The following is a 26095-nucleotide window of genomic DNA, read 5'->3' as shown; positions in this document are numbered from 1 at the left end:
TCGGTTTTGTCCGCTCACGTTTTTTTTCCCTGCCCAAGTCTTTCTTCACGTGTGTTTAGACGTGATGCGATATATAATGACCTTGTCACAGTAAATGGTTTGAACCCAGGTGTATCAGTAGTTCGTATATTGTGATCGTCCGGGTGAGTGTAGTTCTGAAAAGAACTGTTGTTGGTGACTGACGTTTCGACAACCTGAGCGGAAGTCATCTTCAGAGTCAAGTGAATAGTGTTTGTCAGTCGATGATCTTATAAGTCTGGTCCGTTGAACGTGATTGGTCAGTATAGCCATGATGGTATTGGCTGAAAGACTCGTGTAAAGTTTGTCATCAGTCATTGGTGGGTTTCGATCCATCTATTGTTAGTCAAGTAGGTCGGTTTTGGTCCGTGTATTGTTAAGTCGGTCTGTTAGAAGTCCGTTTGTCGGTTTCGTTTCTGTCGTGGATAAGTCGTTTGTAAGGCGCCGGTAGTTGTTGACATCTGTTAAGAGGCGTTTGTTCTAGGTTAGTGTACCAGCTTTCCAGAGTCAGTCGTTGAAAATAGTTTGTACTGTAGGTTAAGCACTGAGCAGAGTCCCAGTCAATGTCGTGGTTTGTCAGTTGATGATGTACAGCAATGTGATTGTTGGCATCACCATTTCTCGTGGCTCGTTCGTGTTCAGTCAGTCTCGTGTCGAGGTTTCTGCCAGTCTCACCAATGTAGGAAGCCTGGCAGTCGGAGCATTTGATCTTGTAAACTGCTCCCTGTCTGTCGTTAGGTTCGTCTCTGTCTTTCACGTTGGTCAGTAAGTGTCGTAACGTAGTTGTAGGTTTGTGGGCTACACGAATGTTGTAGGGCTGTAGGATCCGTGAGATGGTCTCAGAAGTGCCCTTAATGTAAGGTATAGTCACTGTAGTAACAGGTGTAGGGTTCCTGTTCGTAGCGTCAGCTTCAGTAGGTCGGTAAATGTTTCGTCTAATAAAGTCGGCGTTGTAGTTGTTTTTGTGAAAAACACGTTCAAGGTATCTGTTTTCGTCACGTAAGCTGTCCGGTGTGTCACAAACTAGTTGCGCTCGTCTCGTCAAAGTCTTTATAGTCGTGGCTTTGTGTGAAGTCGGGTCGTAGGATGACGACTTCACACAAAGCCACGACTATAAAGACTTTGACGAGACGAGCGCAACTAGTTTGTGACACACCGGACCTAGTTTGTGACTCGAACGCACTATTTACTTTTAAAGTACTATTAATATCGTGACTACATTTTAAAGCTTGTCTCATATTCCATCGGCCCTTTCTGGTTTATTTTTTATTTAATATCATCGACATGTCACTGAAACAGATTATGACGCCTTCCATGGCCGAAAGACGAAGAACCCTAGTGAGAGTATGTAAGGAATACTAGGAAAATTTCCTACCATTTCTCTGCGGTAATTACAGTAGAAGTTCCCTGCGTCCCGTCATGAAGTAACTTCAAGAGTACAGGCATTTCTTTAAATGTTTATTTTTCCCCTCACCTATTGCACTAATTCACAAATACATGTATTCTCCCTGTGAGTAATTCTTTTTATCTTATTGAATCTTTTTTAAGATTCTTGCGTCACGTGGCATTGTTCTGCAGCTCTTTGCAATTTGATCTGCAACGTCTTACATTCTACTCTACCCCATGTCATACAACGATTGACAATTAGCATGGTTACAATCAGATATCTTCAAACAAAGAAACCGTAAATGTGATAGAATAAATTAAACTCCATACCCTCTATTAAAGCAAGACCTTTTGGCAATATTAATGCGAAGAGATTCTCCATGTTAAAATATTAACATTTACAGTTAGTCAACAGGTAGTCAACTTTGAATGATAAGTAAAATGCTCGTAGCCTTTCCTGTAATTCTACCTTCTCAATCTTACATGGGAATAAATTTGAACTCAACATTACAAATGGTAAGTAAATATAAAGTATTATACAGTGTACAACAGAGATATTTAAAATAATTTTTCTTGTTTAACAATTACAACGCGCCAGTTTTCCGTTGCTATAGTAATGCAATTTCACGAAACCTCTGAAACTCTTAGAGCCAAAGTAAAAACGCAACTGAGTTGGCCGTTAGGAACCTTTGAAAGTTTCTATAGAATGCTGTGATTTACGTCAAGCTATCAGACGAGGAACCACGAGCAGCCGCATTCCTTTTGGCGCGAAGATAGCGTACCACATAAACAACAGTTGCCAAGCAAATCCAGCCGCCGGCCACCGCGCAACCAACGCCCACTGCTAGGACAGAGCGGTAGCGGCCACGCTCGGCTCTCCTGTTATGACGACTGTGTGCTTCACGGCTGCGGTGGTGTCGAGGGATCTCTGACTGCAAACATGAAAAAAGACATGAAGTCAAAACATTATCACTGCAGCTCTATTATTGACAAACGAGTTATACTGAACATAGAAAACGGTGCTCCTGACATTTCTCGCGTTCAGCCGGGAGTATCAAGCCGTTTGAACATGTATCCTTGTACACCAGTAGGCATGCCGGCCATTAAAAGTTGAGCTCAAATTCAAGGCTCATTAAGTAACAAATGAACAAATATCGACTCAATAAATTAAAAAAAGCCGTAGCACTTAGTTCATAAATTAGTTAAAATCCTGAAATTGAAACAATGAGATTATTTACCCTCTCAGATTCTTTCTCCATTTCACCATCAGGGAAGTCCTTATCTTGAGCTCCCGTTTTGCCTATTGAAAGAACAATGTTAAGTCAGTCCCTGTGCGATAATTAAAAGAATGTTCCAGTGAAAGCAAGTGATGTCCCATGGCAGCTTACCGTCTCCATATTGCACTGCAAGGAACAAAAGAAGAATGACGATAGCTGAGCACCAAATCGACGTGTGCATTGTGGGACTGCACAGCCTACATCGCTGCAAAAGATGTAAAGTGTCAAAACATAATGATAATGACAATTACGAGTTGAAGATTCAGATTCTTAAACTGGCTCGATGACATATATATTTGCAAGCCTACGAGAGGAGGTTTCCCTTTCAGTGTGAATCCGCCGATGGTAACAATGTCACAAATCGTGTACGTCTTATCTGGTGAGAAAGGTTAAATAAAATATATTTGTTATCAGACATTTTAGTGTTCAATTTCACGTATTCTTTAGCGACGTATTTTTATTTCGCCAGCCTTTGGGCGAGTCAAAATACCGCAAATGCCTTATATGATAATCATTATCCAGCGTTTGTCTCTCGCATTGTGTTTTATGTTGATGATGGACAAGAGAACGAGCTTGATCATGGTGTTAACTCGACGGTTTCCAACAAATATCGTGAGATATTTGTACTCACTTTGCACGTTATTTGCACACCACTGGGTGGAGATGATAAATACACAATACAATAATAACCAATACAACAATGACAAAGTTCTTTTGTGGCAAGTGTGAAATGTTAAATGTTTTTTTAGACTGATGAATAGTCGGTTAAACTGAGTCATTGAAAATAAATAAATTGTCCATACATTCTCAGGAATTACCCACCAAGAGTGTCCACATGTTACAAGTCTTTACAAATGGCTGTTTCCATTAGGTTTGTTCTTCGTTTAGGTCAAATGTTTGTTTTAAGTCAAAAGTGTTGTATCCTAATGACCCCCTACCATCATGATCAATTTAATTCTTTATTTACACTATATAGAGGACATTTACACATATTTTACATGTATATGATAAAGGAATGAAAATAGTAAAATATTAAAAAATATTAAGCCGTCAAATTAGGTTGTTAGGTTGTTCTTATAACAAGTTGATTATTGATTTGAAACTGATTCAGATCATAAATCTTAACGTTAAACACTCTGACGTTTACTGTTTCATTTGCAGTGACGTAGGTCTAGCGAAAACTCTATCTTTAAAAGTGCAATAGTGATTCAACTCAAAGTGAGTAGTTTTTTTTATTTCTTTACTAGCATTCTTAGCTTAAGAGTGTCTTTACAAGCCCTACTGAAATAAATCACGAATTATAAGAATACATTTTTCAGTTGATCCAAATAAAACTGCAGAATTGACCAGGGATATAGCGGAAGAAGGATTGCAGGTGATTAGCACTGCAAATGCACAAAATGGACGTCTTGCAATCAAGAACACAAGATATAAAATAAGGTTCAAACTTGCAACACAGATACGCAGTCAAAACTTTCAAATTAAGCTAGAGCGTAGCAATATGTATTACTTGAATCTCAAATGTTGTGTTTACTATCAAAAGAGAATTGGAACCAACCATAAATTGGAAAAAACTACAATCATCAAACTATAACAACGATAAGAACTGCTGGGAAGGTATCTGTCAAAAAAAAAGTCAAACCATTGTTTTCAGACTGACGTAGGTGCTGGATAGTAAGCTCGCACATGTGCATTCACTAAACATTGAAGATTTTAGTCAAGTACATATATTTACCATTAAGATCTAATATCCAAGGACGAGGACAGTAAGAAAAATCTTACATCTCATACTGTCCGTTAAGCGGTCAGAACACACCGAACATTTTGGGGTTGTTTTTCCTTTGATAAGATCAGACTAGACCGGAGAATATATGAATGTATTATTAAAATAGTTCGTAGAGCACCCTTTGAAGATGTTAAACACTAGAATTTCATCATGACACTTTATCCAAGATGTTACAAAGTCAAGGGGAAGATTTAACAAATTGCTCTTCTTTACACACTAAAAGCTTCTTCAAGAACAAAGGTTGAGACGTTTTAAGTCAACAATCGTTTTACTTACACTTTGCTGTTTATTTGCCTTCTTTTCTAATCGTCTTCCCCTTCAAGTCCTTCCCTTATGCTTTTCACAAAGTAGAAACCGCTCAAACACTGTTAACCAACAAATGTGGATCTCTTTCTCTCTTCTTTTGGCATCGATTTCTCGGTAAAGACGCAATTCTTTTGTTTAAGTCAAACTTAAATTGTTTTGTTTCGACCCTGCGCGATGTTTTTATGTTACGTGCTCTTTCACAGAATGTTTATTGGAAAACCTGTAATAAACAACGATGGAAATGCCTTTTCAGAATCAATATTTTTGTGAGTCACCCGCGCAGTTAACGAAATTTATGAAAACAGTTGCGTCGGAAAAAGCGACTATTTTCAGACATGCGCGTTAAAAATAAAATTCTACGGAACAATTTCCGTCAGAACACGATTTGTAGGATTTATTTATCATGAGCAACAAATTTTCTTGGGCCTTGAGCCTGACAAACTCTTTTAAATTCCCATAGTAGTTGCTTGGGGTTTTTAGCCAATCCGTGAGCGATGTATCTGGATGAAAGACGATAAAAGCAATTTTCAAAATCAGTGCAGCCCACATATGGCAAGACCACTGTGCCTGGGACCTTATCCCGAAGGTCGCCACGGTAAATTAAAGGTAACAAAAATCTGGTGATAGGGTGGTTCCAAAATGTCCCGTGGCAGCTCTATTACCAAGTTATAGAATTGAATACTTTTAGTCTCTCGTCTGCTCGTCATCACTTCGTTTACAACGTAATTTTTGATTATGATTGCCCGACACATTTCCAAATGAATGACATGCGTTGTAAAAAAGGTCATTTGCGAGTTTACGTTCCCCTGACAGGCTCAAATGGGAAGTGATGTACAGCCATAAAATATCGTTCACATATATAAATGAACAGCTTGAAGTGGAGAAATGGTCCAGTAGTGTTTCCATTTTAAGCAATGGCAAACTGTGAAACAGGGTGCTCAGTCTTCGAGTTAAGGCAAAAACTCAGGAAAACTCAACTTCACGCAGAAAAAAGGTACAAGTCTCTCAAAAAATTCCGCTCTTAAACCAGGGGTACAACGTAGACATCTACCAACAACTGACACCATTGACAACTTTTATTTATTACAATTACGACGGTAAAAAGTCTAATTTACACCAGGAGCTCGGGACCTTGGTCTTCAACAGAGTATACTTGAGTCTTGACCTTATCACACCACTCGGATAAACGATCCCTCATGTGAGCAATCTACATAAAATAAACAAAATTAAAGTCGCTTTATTACGAGTAGTTGCTAAAAGCATGGCTGTTGGGTAGCAATATAAAAGGAACGGGTTCCTACAAATGGCATGCTGTAACAACATCTGCAACAAGGCTGAATAAGAAAAAGTTCATCACTAGAAGATTTATGTTTGAAACAGCCACAGACATGACTAACGAAAAAGAGATCACCTCCACCTTAAAGGTGCAAAACCCATGAAGCTCCCGTACTGACTACATTGTACATTCTTCACCTTTGCGCAAGCAAAGACACGAAAAGCGCAATTAAAGTTGTTATCATTTACCTGATTCAGATCGAGTACTCGTGGTTGTACCCAAGTCATGTGCACCATCTGTTCAACCTCGTCAATGGAGCCTGGTGACAAATGAAAGAGTGTTTGACAATCAACTGACTGTGACACTGACTATTTACCATTTATGTGTTGGGTTCAGACAGGTAGCAAAATAAAATAATCATCAAGTGACAAGTCACACACTTAGAAAATAGCGCTGATAGTTTGAATGATATAGGAATGTACCCTACCTTTTACTAAGCCAAGTGATAAAGCTTTCATTACAAGGAGCTCTACCTGTATTGAAGAAAGAAGAAACCAAAATGGATTAACGTGTATTCTGAGTAGGACCAGAGCCGTCCCTAGAGTGCAAGTATTTCTCTCACTGTTTCTCTATCTCTCTGGACAATCCAGAAAAGAGCAGAGGAGGAAGAGGGGGAAGAGGGGGATAAGGAGGTGAAGAAGAAGGGGTCTAATTGGAGTCTAAAACAGACTGCATGTACATACAACCACTATTTAACAATTAGACCCGTAGCCCTTTTGGGCTACGGGTCAATAGCCCATTCGGCTTCGCCTCATGGGCTATTGACCCGTGGCCCTTGAGGGCGAAGGGTCTAATTGTTTTAGTATCACCCAATTAGTCGGACAGAAAAGGCAATAATAAAGGTAGCAAATGCAAGTTGAAGAAATATTTATTTGGGAATAAAACGAAAGAAAGCGTCACGCTCGATTGGGCCAATTTTGCTACTCGAGAACTATTACCAATAGTCCTTTAGTAGCGTAGCCAATTAAAATGCAGGATTTGCATTAGTCCACTAGTTGGGTGATACTAAAATGTAATATATTTAGCTGCTTCTTTGTCCTGGTACTCAATGATTGCTTAACCAGCCAAAGAAATTTTATCTTAAGACACATAGTACAGTTTAGAATACCATACAGTCTACATGTTCTTACCTCTTCAAGGGGTAACTGTGCTTCTCTTGCTATCATTGCAAATGTAAGGTTTCTGTCATGAGAGGGTCTTTTGAATGTCAACTAAGGGAATAAACAATTGAAAATGACTGTCATTTGAAAAAGCAAGTTACCTTACATTTACTTACAAACATTGTGTGTAAGCAAAGAATTACTACATGAGTGAGAGAAAATGCTTCAAGAAAAAAGAACAAAAAGAGCAGACCTCCATCAAGCACAGCAAGCTGATCTTCTGTCTTAGGTTCTTGTAGTTGTGGTTCAAGTCAGCCTGTAGACAAACCAGCAAAACATTGATCTTTTAGCATTCATTCAATTCAGCAACACCACAGATCATTACACTGTTTTAGCTTGAACCCAGTGAAAGCCGTTCAAGAGGCCCTGTTTAGGTAAAATTCTGATGTAGCTACATAGAATCAAAACAGCAACATGGAGGCCAATAAAATGGTGACGAATGACAACAGATCTGTTGAAATTTGGCCAGTAATGCCTTGACTACTCAAAATTACCACTACTTGGTTATAGATGACTGTGAAATGACTATTATTGGAGAGGAAATTACTCTATGTATGGTGATATGCAGTAGAATTACATCACATTACATCACTATTGTATAAATGCATTATACTACAATAATAGCACCTGTTTCTGCCACTGAGGTCTCAACAATTCAAATTTGGCCAAGTCACCTGCAAAACAACAGATTGTTCTGAAAAGACTGCACCACGACAAAACTATGAGAAAAAAAGCTGCTTCATGACAGAGCTGGCTCTGATCAATACATTTTCAAGACTTACATACACTATTATAATAACTCTAATGCCACCATGTACATATATATATGTCTCAACCAACAAGGAACTCATTACTGTACATACCACTGTTGAATGCAAAGAGAAGATCTATTAGCCATTCGTGCTCTGTTCCTTTGAGGGACTGCAGTACAGGATGTGCAAGCTAGAAAAGTAACAAACATTCACTGTACACCTGTAAGACATACACAAACATCTGTACATGTGTAATGGTGATACAAAGACCTCTGGTCAATAACAGGGTGCCAAACAAACATACATGTATAGATAGTATACATGTATCCATTAAGTGAAGTCTGCATACGAGCCAAGAGGGCCCATCAGGCTGGAGCTTATCCCAGTTTCTGTAGCATGAAGCGACTAGGAGTATTTCTACTCCCCACCCCCCCTCCGGATGGAATGATAGTCCATCGCAAGGTTATCCCCAGAAAATAACATATAGTTTATGTAAAAAAGTTGGGAAAAATGGTAAAAATCACTATAAAACAGGAAACACAAAGACTGTACACATGCATACAAAAAGGATTTAATGAAAAATTATGTGAGGCTGAGCTACAATGTAGTGTTGACCTACCAGTTCTCCAAAGTTGTAGATATCATTTCCCAGTAAAGCTGCTAGAGAAAGGTGTAGGGCTCTATCTACTTGTTCACCAACTAGCAATGACACAGAGAACATTGTATCACATTTTCAAAAAAATATTTAAAGTCTAGGCACAAAATGTAAACGCATTTAATGACTTGTACATGTAAAAAAACCTAAAGTCTAGGCACAAAATGTAAACACATATTTAATGACTGTACATGTAAATTTTTAAGTTGTGTCATCTACAATACTACCTTAAACACAGTACATGTAATTTACAACTGACCTGCCATGGTACTTATTTCTACACAGCCTAAAAAACGCAGTGCATCTCTGTAGTAGTCATTATATGAACCAGTAATCTAACAAGACAAGAAAAATTTACCATAAGCAATGTATTAAATCAAAGCAAACTTCAAAATACCCCAGCTGCATAATGAGAATTTCATAGTTTAAAGCCAGTGATTATGTGTATAATTTAAATTTTAAAAAAATAGGTCTATTATGTGTGAGAGTGTAAACTTGCAACACACACTTTGTGATAGTTACTGCACAGTTCGTAAAACCGTCCATGAACTGTAGTTACTCCATCTATGGTCTCCAGCATCCCCCTTGCTTGTTCAACCAGTGCCTGAAAAAAATTGGTAGGTAACCCAAATGTATATTGTAGATTTACAAATAATTTGAATGGCAAGAAATGAAGCCAAGGTACAGGTTGTACAGTAACATACTGTACATTGCATATAATAAACATTACAAACTCAAATGTAACAAAAAGATAAGTTCACACCTTTGTTTCTTCCATGTTGCTCTGTTGAAGTTTAATGTTACCAATGGCTGTCATACACAGAACTTCAGCCTCTATATCATTTTTGATCTGGAACAAAGAAAGTTGTAGAATATAAATGCTCTCACACTGAACAATACCTACATATATGTAAGAGTTCTAAAAGAGCAAATAGTGATAACAAATTCAGTGAAGGTAAGTTAACGTGGAGTAAGTCAATTCATAATCATGCACAATCATACCTTTTCTTTTTCCCTTTCAAGGAACTCAATAGCAGTTTCTGGTTCTAAAATGAAGGAAAGTGTAATCAGAATAAAAAGGGCAGATGCGCTTTGATGACATGTTGCCACTACTGTCAAGTCTACAAACATGCATTATACACACATGTACATGTATAGTACATGTACATGTATGTGTTCAACAAGCAATGACACTGAAAATAGTAAACACTTACCCTTTATTTCCTTTATAATATATATCACGATTTCCATGAGGGAAAGCATGTTTATTCTGGGAATTAAAAGGAGAAGAATACATTTGAGAGCTCTCTAGGAGCATTGATCATCATTTGTTAATAATACGATGCTGTCAGTAAGTACTTGACAATCAGTTAATGAAAAGCAGATACATGCAGTCCAGACACCACTAGCAAACAGTTGTATAGATGTATATCTATTATTTTTTATACTTTACCAATAAATTCTTCATTTGTGTGACTTTTTCAAGCAGTTAGGTTTCTGCCACTCTGTGCAGCAACCTACGTTGTTACAAAGTAGGTCAACAGGGCTAATAAATACACTTGAGTGGCTGACACCACTTTGAGCTTCAACCTACATGTATAGTCTAGGGCAGGAACTTGCTGATACAGTCATGTACAGTCTGAAAAACTTTGTTATTCTGAGCTGCATGCTCTGCTTATTACAGTTTAAACTACATGTAGCACAGCGTAGGGTTCGACTTTCAGGAAAAAACCTTGGGGCCAGCTGGCCCCTAAGTAGCAAAAGTATTTCAGTGAAAAGTGTGACAAGTTAGTTGCCAGTGAAAGACACGAAATGGTTGCATTGGCAACCCCAGTGATCAGGATGTTGAGCCAACCTTATGTTCCTAACAAATTTGGATTTGACAAGAAGACCACATACATTTGTACATGTACATGCATACATGTATAATATACATTGGCAGATCATGAATGCATGGGGCTATCAAAATGTTTTTTCATATACATGTACATGTAGTTGTAATAGCCACAGGTAGCAGAGTACTATAAAACAAAAAGGTTCAGCCATGACTGCAGGTTTCCACATTACCTGTGTTCAAAGTCTGCAAGGAAATTATCATACATCTAGAAGACAAAGCAAAATTAAAGTTAATTACCATTGACGGTCTACATGGTGATAATACAATGCAGTGAGAAGAGTTTGTTCTTCACTCTTTCATTAATCTCAATAAAGTAAACTAAAGCCCTGAAAATGTAAAAAAAAAAAAAAAAAAACTGGAAGGAAAGGAGTTTCAGACATCATTCTTCACTATGATTTCTTCCAACCATAGCTTTACAGATGTTGTACATTCAGAGTTAATGAACACAAACATTGTCATACCTCTACTAGCCCTCCATTTTGGGCAAAGTACTCGTTCTTGACAAACTCAGTAAGTTTCAGAGTCAATTGATGCCATAACCTATGAGACAACATTTTACATTCATGTTTCACTATTTTAAAATGAAAGCAACACCTTATAATTAACTTTTTTTTTTTGTAGGAGATCAGATTTGTATTGGCAAGGGAATTCACACTATTCACACATAATGTATTTCATTAGTTAATCACTGTTTATATATATATATATTTTCTGTTCTGTACTGGTTCTTATGCAACATGTAAACTGCTTGCAGTCTATTTTTTCTCAAAATTAGGCAGGAATATAGGGTGAGATGCTTCAGACGAAGAGGCCATTCTCATTCATACTGCCTTTTTCCATTCACATTTGTGGAAATAAACACTTATCTGACACTTTGAGAAATGACAGACTGCAAGCTGTCTACACTGTACATCATACATTACATGATTACATGTAAAAGAGTACAGGACAGAACCAGAAGACAAATAACAAGACATGTCAAATTCAGAAAAAAATATACTGAATAGGGAATAGTGTGTGAATACATGAAGCATTCAGTCGTTCTCAGTCCTCACTAAATACACTTGCCAATTCTTAAAATTAAGCTTACGTCTCCTATCAGACATGTACATGTAAGCTTACTCAAAGTTCACAAGAGTAGCAAATTGAGCCCCACATGAAGATCGTGACTGTATAAAAGACGAGTGAGGCCACATGCGATCAAATAAGCTAATTAAGTAATCATCAAAGCTTCAATAGACAATAAAACGAAATTATGGCTGTAGTAACTTTCCAACTCCAAGCTAAGTTCAAAGGAACAGAAACTTCAGTGAATAATTCAATTGCAAAAGACTACAAGCACCACAATTCACTCTCGCTGTAGCAAAAGACCTGGTTCACACAGGTTTGTAACGAAGCAAAGCATATAAAATGATTAAACTGTGAAGATGTTTTCTATAAAACTGAAAGAAAGACTGATGACTGACACGAACACCTTTGAAAGTTTCAGCAAGTAAAGTCTTTGACAAGCTCTATGACTAAGCACTTCAACTTAACAAACTCAAAATTACACAAAACCTACTTTTTCTCGTACAGTTCACCCAAAGAAACCCATTCCGATGCCAAAGGTCCCCCTTCACTTTGTTTTCTACTCAAGAATCCTTTCACATCCCTCATTTTTACACGAAATATTCAGTTCGTTTTGAAGTAAAATTTTCTAAAATGGCGATCTCATGGAACAACTTGAGCCCGCCGTTTCTTGACCAGCGGGAATGTCAGGAGAATTAAGCTTTTGATCTGGAGCGCGGCCGGCGTTCAATTTCCCGCCAAAATCTTGCAAAGACGTTTTATGACTTGAGCATTTACCTTTCAGAAGGGTTCAGCTTGTTTGATTTTCAAAAACTTACTTGTTTTCCCTTGACGACAAACGTTTGAGAAACTCGAGAAAGGTTCAGAAACTTTGCAAAATCAGGTAAGTCCTTTAAAACCACTCTCTTCCGTGGATAAAAAAAAAAAAAAAAAAAAAATTAGACGAGTAAAACCTTCGCATTTCGTGCACTTCGTGTATATCCAGGATAAGCTTGATATTTTTTTTTATAAGATTTCTTCTAAAAAACACAGTTCTATTTTAGTTCGGAAGACGACATGGAAAAAACAGTAGAAAAGCAATCCAACCGATCGGCATTTCTAAGACAACCAGGTAAGGAAAAAAATATATATATTGACAAGGTAAGCTTATATGTTTTCGAAACTTTTAAAAACTTATAAAAATGTAAGTTTATTTGATTTTACTATTTCCTTTTTCTTTGGGATACAAAATTAATTTCCCGTGATACGCTTGTTTGAATCATATTCACTTATCATGCATGTTACGAATAACAACTGACCGACTACAACAACAATAAATATAATCGGTAAATGAGGTGTAACAAACACGGCGAATCGTCTCTGATTGTAGTCCTGTCGGAGAACTCTGGGATTCGTCCCATCGGCAGTTTTGCAAGTTCACAAGCGAGGGTCAAAAGTGATTCACAATGAAAAAAATCCACAACGGCACAGGCATCGCCATCGCTTCTCGCAATACGTATGGGTTATTGACTAAGTGTGAGGTCAAGATGGCTGGATATTGGCCACGTTCTTTTTTTGCGTGTTTATGGACCGAGACGGAGTCGAGGTCCATAAACTCGCAAAAAAAGAACGAGGCCAATATCCAGCCATCTTGGCCGAACAAGGTTGGTCAATAAAGGATTTATTATATGGCTTTCGGGAAATTTTTCTTGCGGGACACGGCGGGTAGTTCCGAGCGGGCAAGATAGCTCCATCTTGCCCGCTCGGGTAGCCAATCACAGCGCAGGATTTGATTCATCTTGCCCGCTCACGGAGCTAGCCATATAATAAATATGGGTTATTGACCAAGTGTGAGGTCAAGATGGCTGGATATTGGCCAAGTTCTTTTTTTTGCGAGTTTATGGACCGAGACGGAGTCGAGGTCCATAAACTCGCAAAAAAAGAACGAGGCCAATATCCAGCCATCTTGACCGAACAAGCTTGGTCAATAAAGGATTTATTATATGGCTTTCGGGGAAATTTTTCTTGCGGGACACGGCGGGTAGTCCCGAGCGGGCAAGATAGCCCCATCTTGCCCGCACGGGTAGCCAATCACAGCGCAGGATTTGATTTATCTTGCCCGCTCGCGGAGCTTGCCATATAATAAGTCCTTGTACAAGGTTTCGCATGCTTACGTGCCGCACAGACAACAAGCCCTGAGAAAAATAAACAGAACCGAGGACTACTTGCGAAGTGATTTGTAATCTTTGCTCTGACGGAGGACTAACACTAGAAACATCAGCTTCACAAACTCGCTACGGCGATTAATTTACCTTAGTCGACTTTAATTTGATGAATAGCTAAGAGTTTCATTTGCCCGCCGGCGTAACCCGAGAGTTTTTTTAGAACCGATAACTTTTTCCACCACAAAAATGGTCCATTTTGCTTCAATCAGTCCCCTGCTCCCTTCATACCTCCCTTTCTCCCTCAACCCCCTGAAACACCACCTTAATCCCAAACTGCTTTTACACGTTCGTATGTGCTAAGACAAAATAAGTTGTAAGCTATTGGAAAAGTGTCTTACATGTGTTCTTTTAGCTCGAGTTTTACTGGTAGACTACAGTCCTCCATTTGATGCTGATACATGTGAATACCTTCATGATGCCTTGGTGAATTTCTTTGCACTTGTGACTCATCTGAGCGGACCTTGCCGAACACCATTCTTTGGATTGTTTGCACTCACAGACCATCCAGAGGTGAGTTAAGTATGTTTTGGCATAGTTTTACTGTATTATGTTATTTCAACAGTGAGGTAAAAACGCAGGCGAAATAGGTTTCGTTAGTTATTATCCAATCCGAAAAAATGAGTGGAACGAAAATGCCGGCCATCTTTTTGATACTGAGTGACGTCAGGGATTCTAAAAAAAAACCACATGCCCTGACTCAGAATTTTGGACTTAAAGGAAATTGGCTGTCATAAAAAGGTGGTGGCAGCTGGCTAGGTCGAGGGGGACCGGTCAACTGAACTCTTAAAGTTGACTTCAACCTTTCACCATTAAAATAGTTAACCCTCTAGCGAAAAACCATGGATTTGGTTGAGATTTGGGCAGTATTGATCTGATTGCTTGATTTCAGTTACCTGCAGAAGATCTTGAATCATGCATATCACTTCCAAAAAGACCATCATATGTTTTAAATATCTTTACAATTACGTCTCAATCACGATATAAACAAGCAGTAATGTGACCATAATCGTTTCAGAACCTGTTTAGATTGCAACATGTCAGAGGTAACTTTCCAAGGCTCCACACTGCCTTTGAGGAACTCAAGTTACTTTTTAAAGAAAAGTCGGCTAATCCGTGTACACCAGGTATGAATATTCAAAATGATGTCAGTTAGACAAAGCACCCCTTTGGAGATGATGTGTGTGGTGCGTATCAGATCAATATAACGAGCAGACACAGGCTTTTGGCTTCAGGTTTCAATTATTGTTGTTTGAAGTAAAAATTGAGATACTATTGTTTTCGTTTAAAATTGAAATTCTTACAAACTTTCATAGAACTCCATACACACTCCTATACGACGCTTTGGTGGTCTGTGGACACACCTAGTATGCATTTTCAATCACTGTGAAGACTCGGGTGAAAAAATATCTTGGATATCGTGGTCTACTAGGAAGAGCACGTTAAATTTGTTCGTCAATTTAAGATGGCTTTATATCCCCTACATGCAGTGAGGCGCAGTGGCCTCGTGGTTAGTGCGCTCGTCTCCGGATCGAGCGGTCTAGGTTCGAGCCTTGGCCGGGGACTCTGCTTTGTGCTCTTGGGCAAGACACTTTGCTCTCACAGAGCCTCTCCCCACCAAGGTGTATAAATGGGTACCGGAGAACTTAATGCTGGGGGTAACCCTGCGATGGACTAGCATCCCATCCACGGGGAGTAGACATACTCCTAGTCACTTCATGCTACAGAAACCGAGATAAGCTCCAGCCTGATGGGCCATTGGTTCGTATGTAGACTTAACCTTTTACCTATGCAGTTTTTTAAACTTCGTGCAAAGGTATATCTTAACATGCCTATTACAACTTGATAGTAAAAAAATGGAGGTCAAGGAGCTCGTTTTTGAGTTATAAACACCTATACAAAAATTGAAGTTTTAATGTTGCTATGGTAACACGTTAGTCATGGAAATAACCACAACTTGTCCACCAATGATTGGACATTTGTGTGATACCAATATTGTAAGATCACTTCTTAAAGAATATTGGTATAAATATTGTTTCGTCAAAGTATAGCAGCTTGAATTAACAGCAGTAAATTATATCAGAAATATAAAGAAACGATTTTCGATTACGCATGTACATTCATTGGCAAGATTAAAATTAACAAACCACATTTAATAATACCTGTTCAATATTTATTTTCTTTGAAGATGTTATTCTACAAGCGCTTAAAGAAACAGCAGCACAGTTCAAAAGACAATCGCAAAGTCTGAGGCAGGTTAGAAACTACAGCTACCATGATTACCCTTCCCAAATCAAATCATTATCTTTGCATTACAGCTACTTTGTCCTTAGTCCATTTTCGACGAACCAAGTCTCCTTGGCGGCAAGTATTTCTGAATTGCTATAGTTAGATTGATTATCAAACCTAAGCTGTTCAGACTAGTAGATTGACTTTGATTGGTAGTTTTTCTTATTCTTTAATAACCAAACTTGGAAAAACGAGATCCAGTTTTTTCGTCATTGTCTCGATATTGACCAAGCCCATGATATGACTCCTTTGCAATTTCTGTGCATGCATCAGAGTGGCATAGAATGGGTCTTTTATATCGTAATATTTATTGAAATTTGTTTTTAATTTTTATTTCTTAGATGAGCTCATCTAGTTGTCAACTAGAAATAATATTTCTTACCAGCAGAACAGCCACCTCTGTCACGAAACACATTGAAAAGTTTTCCAAGAATATTGAACTCGACAACCTAAAGGTTAGTGAATAGATATCTTTTGTGCGATTGATTACATGCAGCTTCATTTACCCAAGTCAGCAAAGATGATTCCTATCCAAATGCAATGGAAAGATCAGAGTTAACAGGCTAAATTATCGAAAAAATATGTAGGCTTTTTCGACCCAAAAGAAATAATATTAGATTTATCTGACAGTTAGATAAAATCTGATTTCAACTTATCATTAACAACTTTCACAACTCACCTTATTTTACCCTCATGAGCTAGCGTAGAAATAGAATAAGAACTTACAGATATCTTTTGAGACCATTCCAGTTACTATTTCTATTTAATTTATCTTGTTTAGATGAAGTACTAAAATATTAAAACCATGCGTGCGAAATGAAACCTTTAAAGTCATCTGGGATTTTACTACTTTTCGACTTCAGAAAATCCAGCTGGTCAATGTGCAAAGTTGTGAAGAAGTAAACAGAGGAGATGACGATACCCGGTCCGGTGAGAAAAAGCAGTCAGTTGAAAAGAAACTAGCTAGAGAAATATCTTTTCCTTTTGTCTCTATTGTTTCGAATTCTAGTTTTTTGATTTATCGGCTGACAGCCTTTATTTCTGGGTTTATACAAGAAGCACAGACAGCACAACGTTCAGCATTGAGAAATCGAAGCACCGGTAAAAAAAAATACCCGAAAGGTATTAGCATTTCACTGCCTTTAATTATCTCTGTCACCATTACTGTTCATTTTTGAAGAAGATGACAGTTCACCAGGGACTGACGAAGACGGATTGATGGATGGTGGCCTGGTTGACGTTGTTTCACTGGGCAAAGGTAGAAAAGTTAAAGTGTTCTGATGTTAAAAGTCAATTTCAGCTCTTAGAATGTTTCTTTATAAATGTCACTGGTTACATCCCATGCTCATTGTTCCTATCCAACTGGCCTGACATGACGTAAAAGCCAGACCTCTTAGACTGGGTGCTCAAATACTTGTTTAATCCTCATTACTATGCCCTGGATTTGTGCTTTTTAATCCTAAATGAATATAAAATTAATTTACTTGACGTCTGTCCTCAGTCTCAATGTCGTACTCAGTTATACACAGCGTCAGTCTTGTTTTTTTTCCTGTTCCTGTTGCAGATGTTTTCAGTTTTCAAAACTTTTTTAAAACTTGGCTGCTTGACGGTAGTACAGATCAAGAACACTTACGGATAACTCTACCCAGTGCGTTTACCCAGGATAGTGAAGGTGAGATATGTAGAAAGTAATGGAAATTGTCAGTAACAAATTCTATTGGGTTTCGTTTGGGTAAAACCAATGCAAAAATATAGTTTACTAATAATAATTGATCCTAATGACGCAGCAGACTGAGAAAAACTCCCAAAAAGGGTCCTGTAGATAAGGAAAATACAGATCGTTTCGGTTTATATGCTGTTACATATATACTTTTTGATGATCGCATGTATTCTAGCATTAATTATAAATTATTTTAATCAACTTGATAGGCGATCATAGTCAAGACCATATGGACACGGGTCTCACTCTAAAGTGTGATCTCCACGAACGTTTGCTGAACCCTTTGCACCTTCCTTACCAATCTTGCTTTGTAAGTAAATCTCTGTCTTCAATATATATATACCAATTCACTTGGAGCTATGTAACCTGGAGTGTAATACTGGTACAGAGAAGCACCGAGTTTCTTCGAATGTTAACATGGAGGTGGATTTCATCTTTAGCGAGGATCTTAAGTAGTCAAAATAAAAGAATACTATATTGAAAAAAAAAAGTGGGCGACTGATGATGCATTTACATCATCGGAAGCTCCAATAATCGAAGCTTGATTTTGCGTTTTGTTTGTTTGTGTTTTTGCGAATGTTACAAGGCTGATACCAAGAGCAAAATACCACAGAGTTTTGTCCATCATTGCCAGTCGCGCTGCTAAGAGTTTGAATTAAATCGATCTTGATCATATTTTGTGCATTTTATGGGTGATTCCTTTTAAAATCAACGTTTTTCTAATTTAACCAATAGACTGTGTGCTCAGAATCGGCCAATCTCACGAGCAAAGGAATTGCAGTAACAAAGCCCAATATACTGACTTACCCGGTATACAACCTGACAGCCGTGAAGCTCGTCAACACAGAGGCTGTTTGTGAGTCAATAGTAAGAGAATAATACATTGATAATGCGCTTTGAATAATTCATCGGAAATGACAAAAATTATTTGAAGACCTTTGAAGGTAGTTGTTGCAACACATGTGACATGTGACCACAGTCACGCTAGTTCACATGTCAGATGTAGAAAGAAAGGTGTCATGATATAGGTGAATCGTTTTCTTTCATTTTTTTAAAAACACTTCGATTTTAATTGAAATAGTAGAGAGGTTCAAGTCGAAAGTAATTCACAGTTACTTTGGTCTTTGCTTTCAGTTTTAAACAGTTGGATCGTCTATAATTTGTGATTGTTTTTCCAACACTCAATTGAAAACCTCTCTCGAGTCAAGTAACAACATAATACATGAATAGGAAAAAAACGAGAAAGAAACATTGGAAAGCGGAGAAAAAATTATCGTACCTTCTACACCAGCAGTATTTGTCACTTAATCATCATTCATCTACATTCTACATTTGATTTGGCGTGACCTCCATGCATCAGTGTTTATCAGTCTATCAGATTTTTTCCTCAGTTGTAACTCATGTTGTTCTATTTTTGTTTTTTTATTCTGCATTGGTTGACACCTTATGCACTGCTACGTCCAGCTCTTTGGGATGGTGAGTTAAGCACTTAAGAAAATGGGTAACCTGTCAACGAATTTAAGTGTCCACAGCGCAAAATCAGTCCGATGGCAATCCAAAGAAAGCGCGCTGGTTCTGATAAATGCCTTACAAATGAACGGAAAAATCAGTCTCTCAAATTTTATCAAGACAGTAAGGTGGCTGATATTTCCGTACAGAACATTTTAGTTCTTAGAATATACTCCTTCCCACGACCAACCATCATTATACTATAAAATTTCCATAACAAGCGTTGGACTAGTTTTGGCCTCTTTTGGTTGGTTCATTTTTGGGTTGGCTTACTTATCAGAAGGGAATTTTGCATTTCAAAACTAGTTGGGCTAATACTTAAAAGAACAGGACTTTTAGGTTGAAAAAAAGTTCCGAAAAATGTTATGTGCGTATAAAAAAAATTATGTTAAAACGCTCTAAACATAAAAAAATTAAGAAAAAAAAAAATCCGCAGTCATCAAAATGATCAGATAAGCTAACGTCGCTGATTTATTGCAATGAAATAAAATACAATACTGTCCAACTGTATTTACTATCGAAATAAATTTTACTGTAATTTTCTATTTACAAGGCTAAAAAAGTTAAAAGAAAAAACACCGAATGTTTTCGACACTAGATCATCTTCAGAAACGTTTGCAGGTTACCCACCTAACCGTGAAGATGACCTAGTGTCGAAAACGTTCGGTGTTTTTTTTTACTTTTAACTTTTTTTAGCCTTGTAAATAGAAATTTATTGTAAAATAATATCATGGACAAATGTTAGTCTTCATTAAGACCTCTTACATATATTCGGGAGGGCTTTTATCGTAAAAATACCTGCATCTTCGATTGGGGTGGTATGGGTAGTCTATCCGTGTATTTTGCTTTCACTGGCTGTGCCATTCACTATGAGGTAAGCAACGGCTTAAAAAGGCCATTCCAAAGCCAGCCCAGAAAGAGTAGCATTAAGGTCCCACATGAAAGAGAAATAATTAGCTGCATACTGCGCTTATTAGTAGGCAATTAGATCGAAAGCGCAAAGTTATAAAATTTAAGAACATTTTCAAGATTATTTTGCTTTTCCATAGCCTTACATTGTTCGACCCACATCGTGTTGGAAACTGGATTGGGAAGAGCTGGAGAGCAACCAGCAGCACTTCTATGCTTTCTGTTCAGTGCTGAAAGAACGGGTAATATGTACACTTCACTACATTTCCTACTGTCACAGCAGTGGTAAAAAGTAACTAAATAACTATGAAAGTGTGATAGTTCAGTTGTACTAGCTGTTTTCTTATTTAATTAAGGGTGTGTCGCTATTGGCGAGAACCAGTGGTCAGAGTGTGGTCTCACATGGCCATCAGCAGGCTGTGAGGGCTTCTCCTCAAGGACACTTCCTTCTCCTTCCATCTGATAACTCTCTGTTGTTGAAGTCTATCGCGGTCAGTGAAATGATGCTACCTAGCGATTTTCAATCTCCAGTGGCAGGACCGAGCGACAGCGCACTGTCGGTTGTAGCCTCGTGCCTTGACCAGGTAATACCAAATTTATTCGCAGTTTTCAATACCTGTAAACTGCAGCCTTGACACCAAAGACAATACGTTGACATTTTCTTTTCTTTTTTTCACAGATCGAATTCTCCAATTCATACAATCCACTTCTGGTTCATTCAGATCTATACAAGTGTCTGATCTCTCAATCCCTAAAGAGCAATTCAGCTTCGAAACCACTGAAAAGGCGCTTTCAAGCACCTCAGGTTGGTAAATCTGGCCAGAGACTGATGTCACCGAAAACAATTCAGTTATTTGCAATGATACCTTTCTAAGGAACGCTTCTTGCCCAACAGTGTTCTGAAATTTGCCATCAGCTAAAAACACATGTACAGACACGGTCGTCCATAGTCACGGCTGATTCGTAAGGCAAAATATGTTTCTCTCCTGTTCTGTGCAATTCCGAAACCGTGAGTTATCTAAGAATAACTTGAGAAGGACTCGATCTATTTTGGAGATAAATTCTGTCACCAAGACCTCAAGCCTGCATAATTTTCTCTGATCGGAACCATGCATGATCATATTCGCATTCAGACCATCCTATAAAGTAAGTATAGAACGTTTTCACACGACGTCACGGCATCCATACTGCTGTTTCTAAAAAAAACAAAACAAAAAAAAAATGAAACGGCGGCCATGTTTGTGAACCAAACCAATCCTGCAGGAGTTGAACTCTTATCTTATGTAAACAATTTCTTTTGTTCCAATAACTTTGCATGGCTGCTGGCCACGTACGTGAAAACGCTCTATAAATGAGGCGATGGACTTGCCTCCCATTAAGAAAAGTAACATTACTTCATGCCATCTCATGCTACAAATACCAGAGTTAAACGCCCAACTTATCAGTAAGGCATCAGGCCGAATCCAAGCCCCAAAGAAACCGTAAGGAACTTTCATCCCTCCTTTTTTCTCTATCAAAACGTCTTTTTGCTGGACTGATTATAAATTCGCTGTTTCTTAAAGCCTTGTATGATAGCTTTTAATTGCAATACTTTAACATTTGCTAGAAATCCCAGGCTTCCAAGCAAGCAGCAAGCAGCTGTCAAACGGTGACCACTGATACCAATCAACAAACAAAAAGGGCAACACCGCGGGCTCAAGCGCGACGAGTGGTATTTACAGCTCCAAAAGATCCACTTTCTCAAGCCCCGCAATTAACAAACGAGTTTAGATCTGCTGGGACCGTGCTTTCCATGTCTAAACGTTTCAGATCCAATTCTGCGGCAAGTCTCTATAACAGCAGTCCACCATCATTTCCTGATAACTTGTAGTCAGAGTACCTGTTTTTAATGAGCAATTCCCCGTCTCACGAATGCAAAAGTTCCAGAAGTGGCGTCATAGTGGAACTGGAGTCTGATTCTGTGATCTTTAAAGAGTTTGGAATAAAGAACCTGTAAGAGTGATTCATAAGAAATAGTACACAGTTATCCTGAGGCTACATTCATAGTTTTGCAAATAGCAAAAATATCCAAAGATCATCACATAATTGAAAGTGGAAAAACAAACAGCAAATTAGAGAGGCTTAAGAGAAGCTGAAAACTGAAACATTACTTCAAGTTTTAATTAAACACGTGTGCATAGCTGTCAGCAAATTCAACTTTGTGTAACATTAGCTGACAGGTTTCGAAACGGAAAATTATCAAGCTTTGAGAATCTGAAAATTTAAGAAAGTTGCGATGATCCAAACTCAATTAAAAGAAAATCGATTGAAACAAGGAAAGCATCTGATTGGTAAATGAACGGAGAAATTTAAGCTTGAGTACAAACAATTTCAAAACCACTTAACCCTATACATCTTCTTCCTTTACTTAACCTCTACTGCAACTTCAATATTACGCCAAGAAACACTATTTTAATTAAAGTTGGGATTGTTTTGTTTTCTGGGAGAGGTGATGGACAAAACCCGAGGGGTGGCTGTATTCGAAGGCAATTCAAATAGCTGTGAAACTAATTCAGTTTCATTCTCAAGCTTTAACTGTTGTCAAAAATACTACATAGAAACAAGGGAAGCATTGGAAAGTTTGCAACTTAAAAAATTAAGAAGTTACATGTGATAAAACCTTCATTCAGTCTCACGAGAAACCAGGAAATGAAGATGCAACAGGCGGTGATTGGTTGAATAAACGAAGTAAATTATTTAAAAAGTTTTATTTTTTGGAAAACAATCTAAAACTTTCTTTCCTTGCTTCCATTTAGTCATAGAAATATTGGAAACTTTGTAACAAATCAACTGACTTACATCTTTGCTGGAGATGTGATCCATAAATTCAGCTTTCATGATTTAGTTCCTATTAGAAAAAAAAAAACCTCGGGGGTCACGAAAATAACTTTCTATTTCGACAACCGTGTTTACATAGCTTGCTGCAAAACAACTGTTCAACCTGTAAGAACCAAACCTGTCATATGATCAGATTTTGTAAACTAAATTTGAGCCATGATAACATGATCTCTCTTAGTTTCGTTTGCTCTATTAACCCAATGAAACCCAGTGCTGAAGGCATATTTTTTTTTGTCTTAAAAGACAAACCTTGACTTGTCGAAAAGCTAAATTTAAGCCGTGAGACTACGATCTCTGTAAGCTTCGTGTGCATTATTACATGAAGCTCGGTGCTGAAGGTCGCTCGTGGATCGTCCCTGAACACGGTATTTTAACAGATATAAGCGAGAATGGTTGGCAGTACTCTTGTGGAAGTTTGTGGCGGCCTCATTTTCAGCTTTACACGTAGTGTGGCGGAACACGTTAATTCCAACGAAGCCGAGATTATTCCGCAGATGTGCGGTTACGATATTCTACAAGACTCGGGCATGGAATGGTACTGTCAACCTGTTGATGAGCTTATTTGTCAGGAGTACAGCGACGGAGAAGTCTCTAGCACTGAGTACTTTACTAATCTTGGCCAGGCAAGGTTTACGGATGCCTGCGCAATTGAGAGCAGTGAAGATACAGAACACGTGCTAGAAGATAGATCAATGGCTTGGAAGAGACTCAGACCATCTTCAACTCGAACAGTTTGGTACTCGCTCTGTTTCGGGTTTTTAATTTCCGTGTTAAGTGCAGCCATCATCGGCATTTTGGCTATCCTTTTTTACTACCTCAATTATCAAGCCGTGCTTACATGTCGAACTCGTCCAAAGCAATCGATACCAATCAAGATTCAATGGTCTAAAACCATTTCTGAAAGCATATCCTGCATTCCCATTTACACATGGTTTTTCCTTAATATGCTGTTTTTCTTTCGACCACATCAGATTTTGGGATTAAAACGAAAAATCTTTCTGATATCTTTCGTTTTCTACATCCTAGACACACTATATCGTCTAGCTCTTCAAGGTTTTGGCATTTCTCATTCGGAGTTAACGCGATGGCAAAGGATCCCTGGAAACATTCTTTTCCTGTTAAGTAACTTTGTACAATCATTGGTCCTCGCTAGACGTCTTTGGACAGGGGCAAGAACAAGTAGATTTAAGACAATGTCGCTGATTATAGTTCCCTACATTTCTTGTATAGTCGTGGCTATTCTGGTAGCATATTTTCTTTATCCTGCGTTCACCAAACAAAGCAAAGCAGGAAAAGTCCATATCGCAGTGTTTGCCCCTCTAATCACAGTAGCTCTTAAAGGAGTATCGCGCCTTTCTGTCCAGGGCCTATGGAGAATTAGTCATCCGGGAACATCATTTGTACTGCTTGTTCCGCTGTATTACGGGTCAGCTGTGATGTTGAGGCTTCTACAAGTGGATCTTCAAAATTTAAAAGCAATCGCTTTAATCGGAATAATCCATGGGATTGCGGAGGTCATCGAGAGAAGCGCGCTAGTTTTGATAGATTACGTCAGTTATCAAATTTATGAAAGGAGACGAGTTCCCTGGAGACGTTTTCGCACTCCTCGTCGTGAGAGACTTGCAGCGGACATTGCTATACTGAGCATGTTGTTTGAATCAAGTGCTGTTATCTCCGTGAACGGGTTCTTGCACTTGCATGAACATTTTTACACGGACGATAAGACACCACTGCAGTTACTTCAGTCATTTGCGATCAGCACATCAGTTCCACTGGCGATTGAGTGGTTCTTTACCAGCGTATCTATAGCCATTGAGACACGCTATCAGAACAGGGCTGTTACAGCAGTGTGGCGAAGACAGTGGAAGAGACACCTAACAGTGGCAGTAATCAACGCACTTCCTATAGTCGTTTGGTCGAGCACAAGCCTGCTGATAGCTGTCCAAGCGCGCTTCCCTGACTTCAAAGAGCACTGTGAAATGCCGTTTAGTCACCCGTAAATGGAAAACATATGAAGAAAGAAGTAATATAAAAGAATTAGCATATACTTATATCGCTTGTCCACAACAGCTGGGCTTTATAAGCCCTTTATTCACATGTTAACCAAGCCCAGATCAGAATACAGTTTATGCATGGAAATGCGAATCCATGTGAGTTCCGTAATACTGATTTCTGTGATAGAGAAAGTCTGCAAATGAGCTTAAATAAATATTGAAATATTGAAATATTGAAGCTACCTACAACTAAACGCAGGAGGAGTTGAAACAGAAACAAAACGTATAGCTTATGACCCCACCCCCCCCCCCCCTCCTAAACCCCGACCAGCACTTGAAGATTAAGGTTAGTTTGGTATTGATGATCAGGATGCCTCAAATAAAGTTAGTTCTCGTGTAATTATTTCGCAATTATTTCTTATCAAACGAAAGTAAGCGATGTTTGGCAGCTTAAACTTCATGATCGCTTTTTCAGGGAATGGAGTTGTTGTTGTTGTTGTTTTTTTTTTTGAATTTATTATGGCAAAGTACTCAAAGTCAGCCGTTTCGGCCGGCGCCTGTTCTTGTACCAAGAGTATATATATACATATGTAAGTCAGAATTATCGGTACTGTGATAAGGATTTCAACTCCAGTGAGAATTCATTTTGAGACGCAAAATATTAACATATAATAACAAACAGATTTTCGGTAATTTATATGGATACCATTTCGGTGTTATTGAACTGTTCTTAAGGGAACTACGCCACGGCTTGCCCATGTTGGAAAGTTTAGGCTACATTTTTCAAGTTCTTCTTTTGTAATCCGTGTTAATCTTTTCCATCCTTAGCCATCCTTGTTCCTTTATGCTTTATTACTATCTCTTTGACATTTTTCAATCTTAGTAAACTGCTGTTTTCAAGTCTCAATTTAAAGGTTTGCACGAGGCCAAATTAACTCAAAATATCCTGACTGAG

The 26095-nt window shown here is 38.3% G+C and overlaps 4 protein-coding genes across 4 annotated transcripts; 2 read left to right on the top strand and 2 right to left on the bottom strand.

The window, feature by feature from the left end:
* Positions 1-1455: 1455 nt before the first annotated feature.
* LOC110041019 (uncharacterized) lies at positions 1456-5451 on the bottom strand. The gene is made up of 4 exons (XM_020746298.2): positions 4744-5451; positions 2793-2886; positions 2643-2704; positions 1456-2336 (listed from the first exon to the last, which is right to left on the bottom strand). Exons 2-4 carry the CDS (start codon positions 2860-2862, stop codon positions 2121-2123), a joined length of 348 nt encoding a protein of 115 aa, XP_020601957.1. The 5' UTR covers positions 2863-2886; positions 4744-5451; the 3' UTR covers positions 1456-2120.
* A 384-nt stretch (positions 5452-5835) lies between these two features.
* Positions 5836-12311, bottom strand: LOC110041028 (26S proteasome non-ATPase regulatory subunit 13-like). The gene is made up of 16 exons (XM_020746309.2): positions 12135-12311; positions 11035-11113; positions 10744-10778; positions 9891-9946; positions 9679-9722; positions 9440-9526; positions 9185-9280; positions 8936-9011; positions 8641-8720; positions 8133-8211; positions 7897-7943; positions 7463-7525; positions 7240-7320; positions 6537-6582; positions 6298-6368; positions 5836-5980 (listed from the first exon to the last, which is right to left on the bottom strand). Exons 1-16 carry the CDS (start codon positions 12227-12229, stop codon positions 5885-5887), a joined length of 1131 nt encoding a protein of 376 aa, XP_020601968.2. The 5' UTR covers positions 12230-12311; the 3' UTR covers positions 5836-5884.
* A 180-nt stretch (positions 12312-12491) lies between these two features.
* On the top strand, positions 12492-22700 carry LOC110040994 (meiosis 1 arrest protein-like). The gene is made up of 15 exons (XM_089270736.1): positions 12492-12752; positions 14198-14355; positions 14861-14969; positions 16031-16098; positions 16473-16586; positions 16995-17061; positions 17315-17389; positions 17696-17803; positions 18061-18161; positions 18587-18718; positions 19316-19327; positions 20410-20511; positions 20626-20853; positions 20949-21074; positions 21876-22700. The coding sequence occupies exons 1-15, from the start codon at positions 12698-12700 to the stop codon at positions 22137-22139; spliced, it is 1719 nt and encodes a 572-aa protein (XP_089126862.1). The 5' UTR covers positions 12492-12697; the 3' UTR covers positions 22140-22700.
* A 654-nt stretch (positions 22701-23354) lies between these two features.
* Positions 23355-25371, top strand: LOC149118676 (uncharacterized). The gene has a single exon (XM_089270628.1). It carries the CDS (start codon positions 23536-23538, stop codon positions 25144-25146), a length of 1611 nt encoding a protein of 536 aa, XP_089126754.1. The 5' UTR covers positions 23355-23535; the 3' UTR covers positions 25147-25371.
* Positions 25372-26095: the final 724 nt, after the last annotated feature.

This window comes from Orbicella faveolata, unplaced genomic scaffold (genome assembly GCF_042242905.1).
Source record: "Orbicella faveolata isolate gen_17 unplaced genomic scaffold, um_ofav_v1 contig_1, whole genome shotgun sequence".
Lineage (NCBI taxonomy): Eukaryota > Metazoa > Cnidaria > Anthozoa > Scleractinia > Merulinidae > Orbicella > Orbicella faveolata.
This window is presented reverse-complemented; position numbering and strand designations above follow the sequence as displayed.

Bases quoted from the DNA above. Each gene is read 5' to 3' on its own strand.
- LOC110041019 (XM_020746298.2), bottom strand. From the start codon at position 2,862: ATGCACACGTCGATTTGGTGCTCAGCTATCGTCATTCTTCTTTTGTTC. The intron at 2,705-2,792 runs GTAAGCTGCCAT...TTCTTTCAATAG, and splicing joins TGCAGTGCAATATGGAGACG to GCAAAACGGGAGCTCAAGAT. The intron at 2,337-2,642 runs GTAAATAATCTC...TCATGTTTGCAG, and splicing joins TGGAGAAAGAATCTGAGAGG to TCAGAGATCCCTCGACACCA.
- LOC110041028 (XM_020746309.2), bottom strand. From the start codon at position 12,229: ATGAGGGATGTGAAAGGATTCTTGAGTAGAAAACAAAGTGAAGGGGGA. The intron at 9,281-9,439 runs GTGTGAACTTAT...AATTTTTTTCAG, and splicing joins GCAACATGGAAGAAACAAAG to GCACTGGTTGAACAAGCAAG. The intron at 9,012-9,184 runs GTGTGTGTTGCA...TTGTCTTGTTAG, and splicing joins TGTGCAGTAACTATCACAAA to ATTACTGGTTCATATAATGA.
- LOC110040994 (XM_089270736.1), top strand. From the start codon at position 12,698: ATGGAAAAAACAGTAGAAAAGCAATCCAACCGATCGGCATTTCTAAGA. The intron at 17,390-17,695 runs GTAGAAAAGTTA...TTCCTGTTGCAG, and splicing joins CGTTGTTTCACTGGGCAAAG to ATGTTTTCAGTTTTCAAAAC. The intron at 18,162-18,586 runs GTAAGTAAATCT...TTTAACCAATAG, and splicing joins TTCCTTACCAATCTTGCTTT to ACTGTGTGCTCAGAATCGGC.
- LOC149118676 (XM_089270628.1), top strand. From the start codon at position 23,536: ATGGTTGGCAGTACTCTTGTGGAAGTTTGTGGCGGCCTCATTTTCAGC.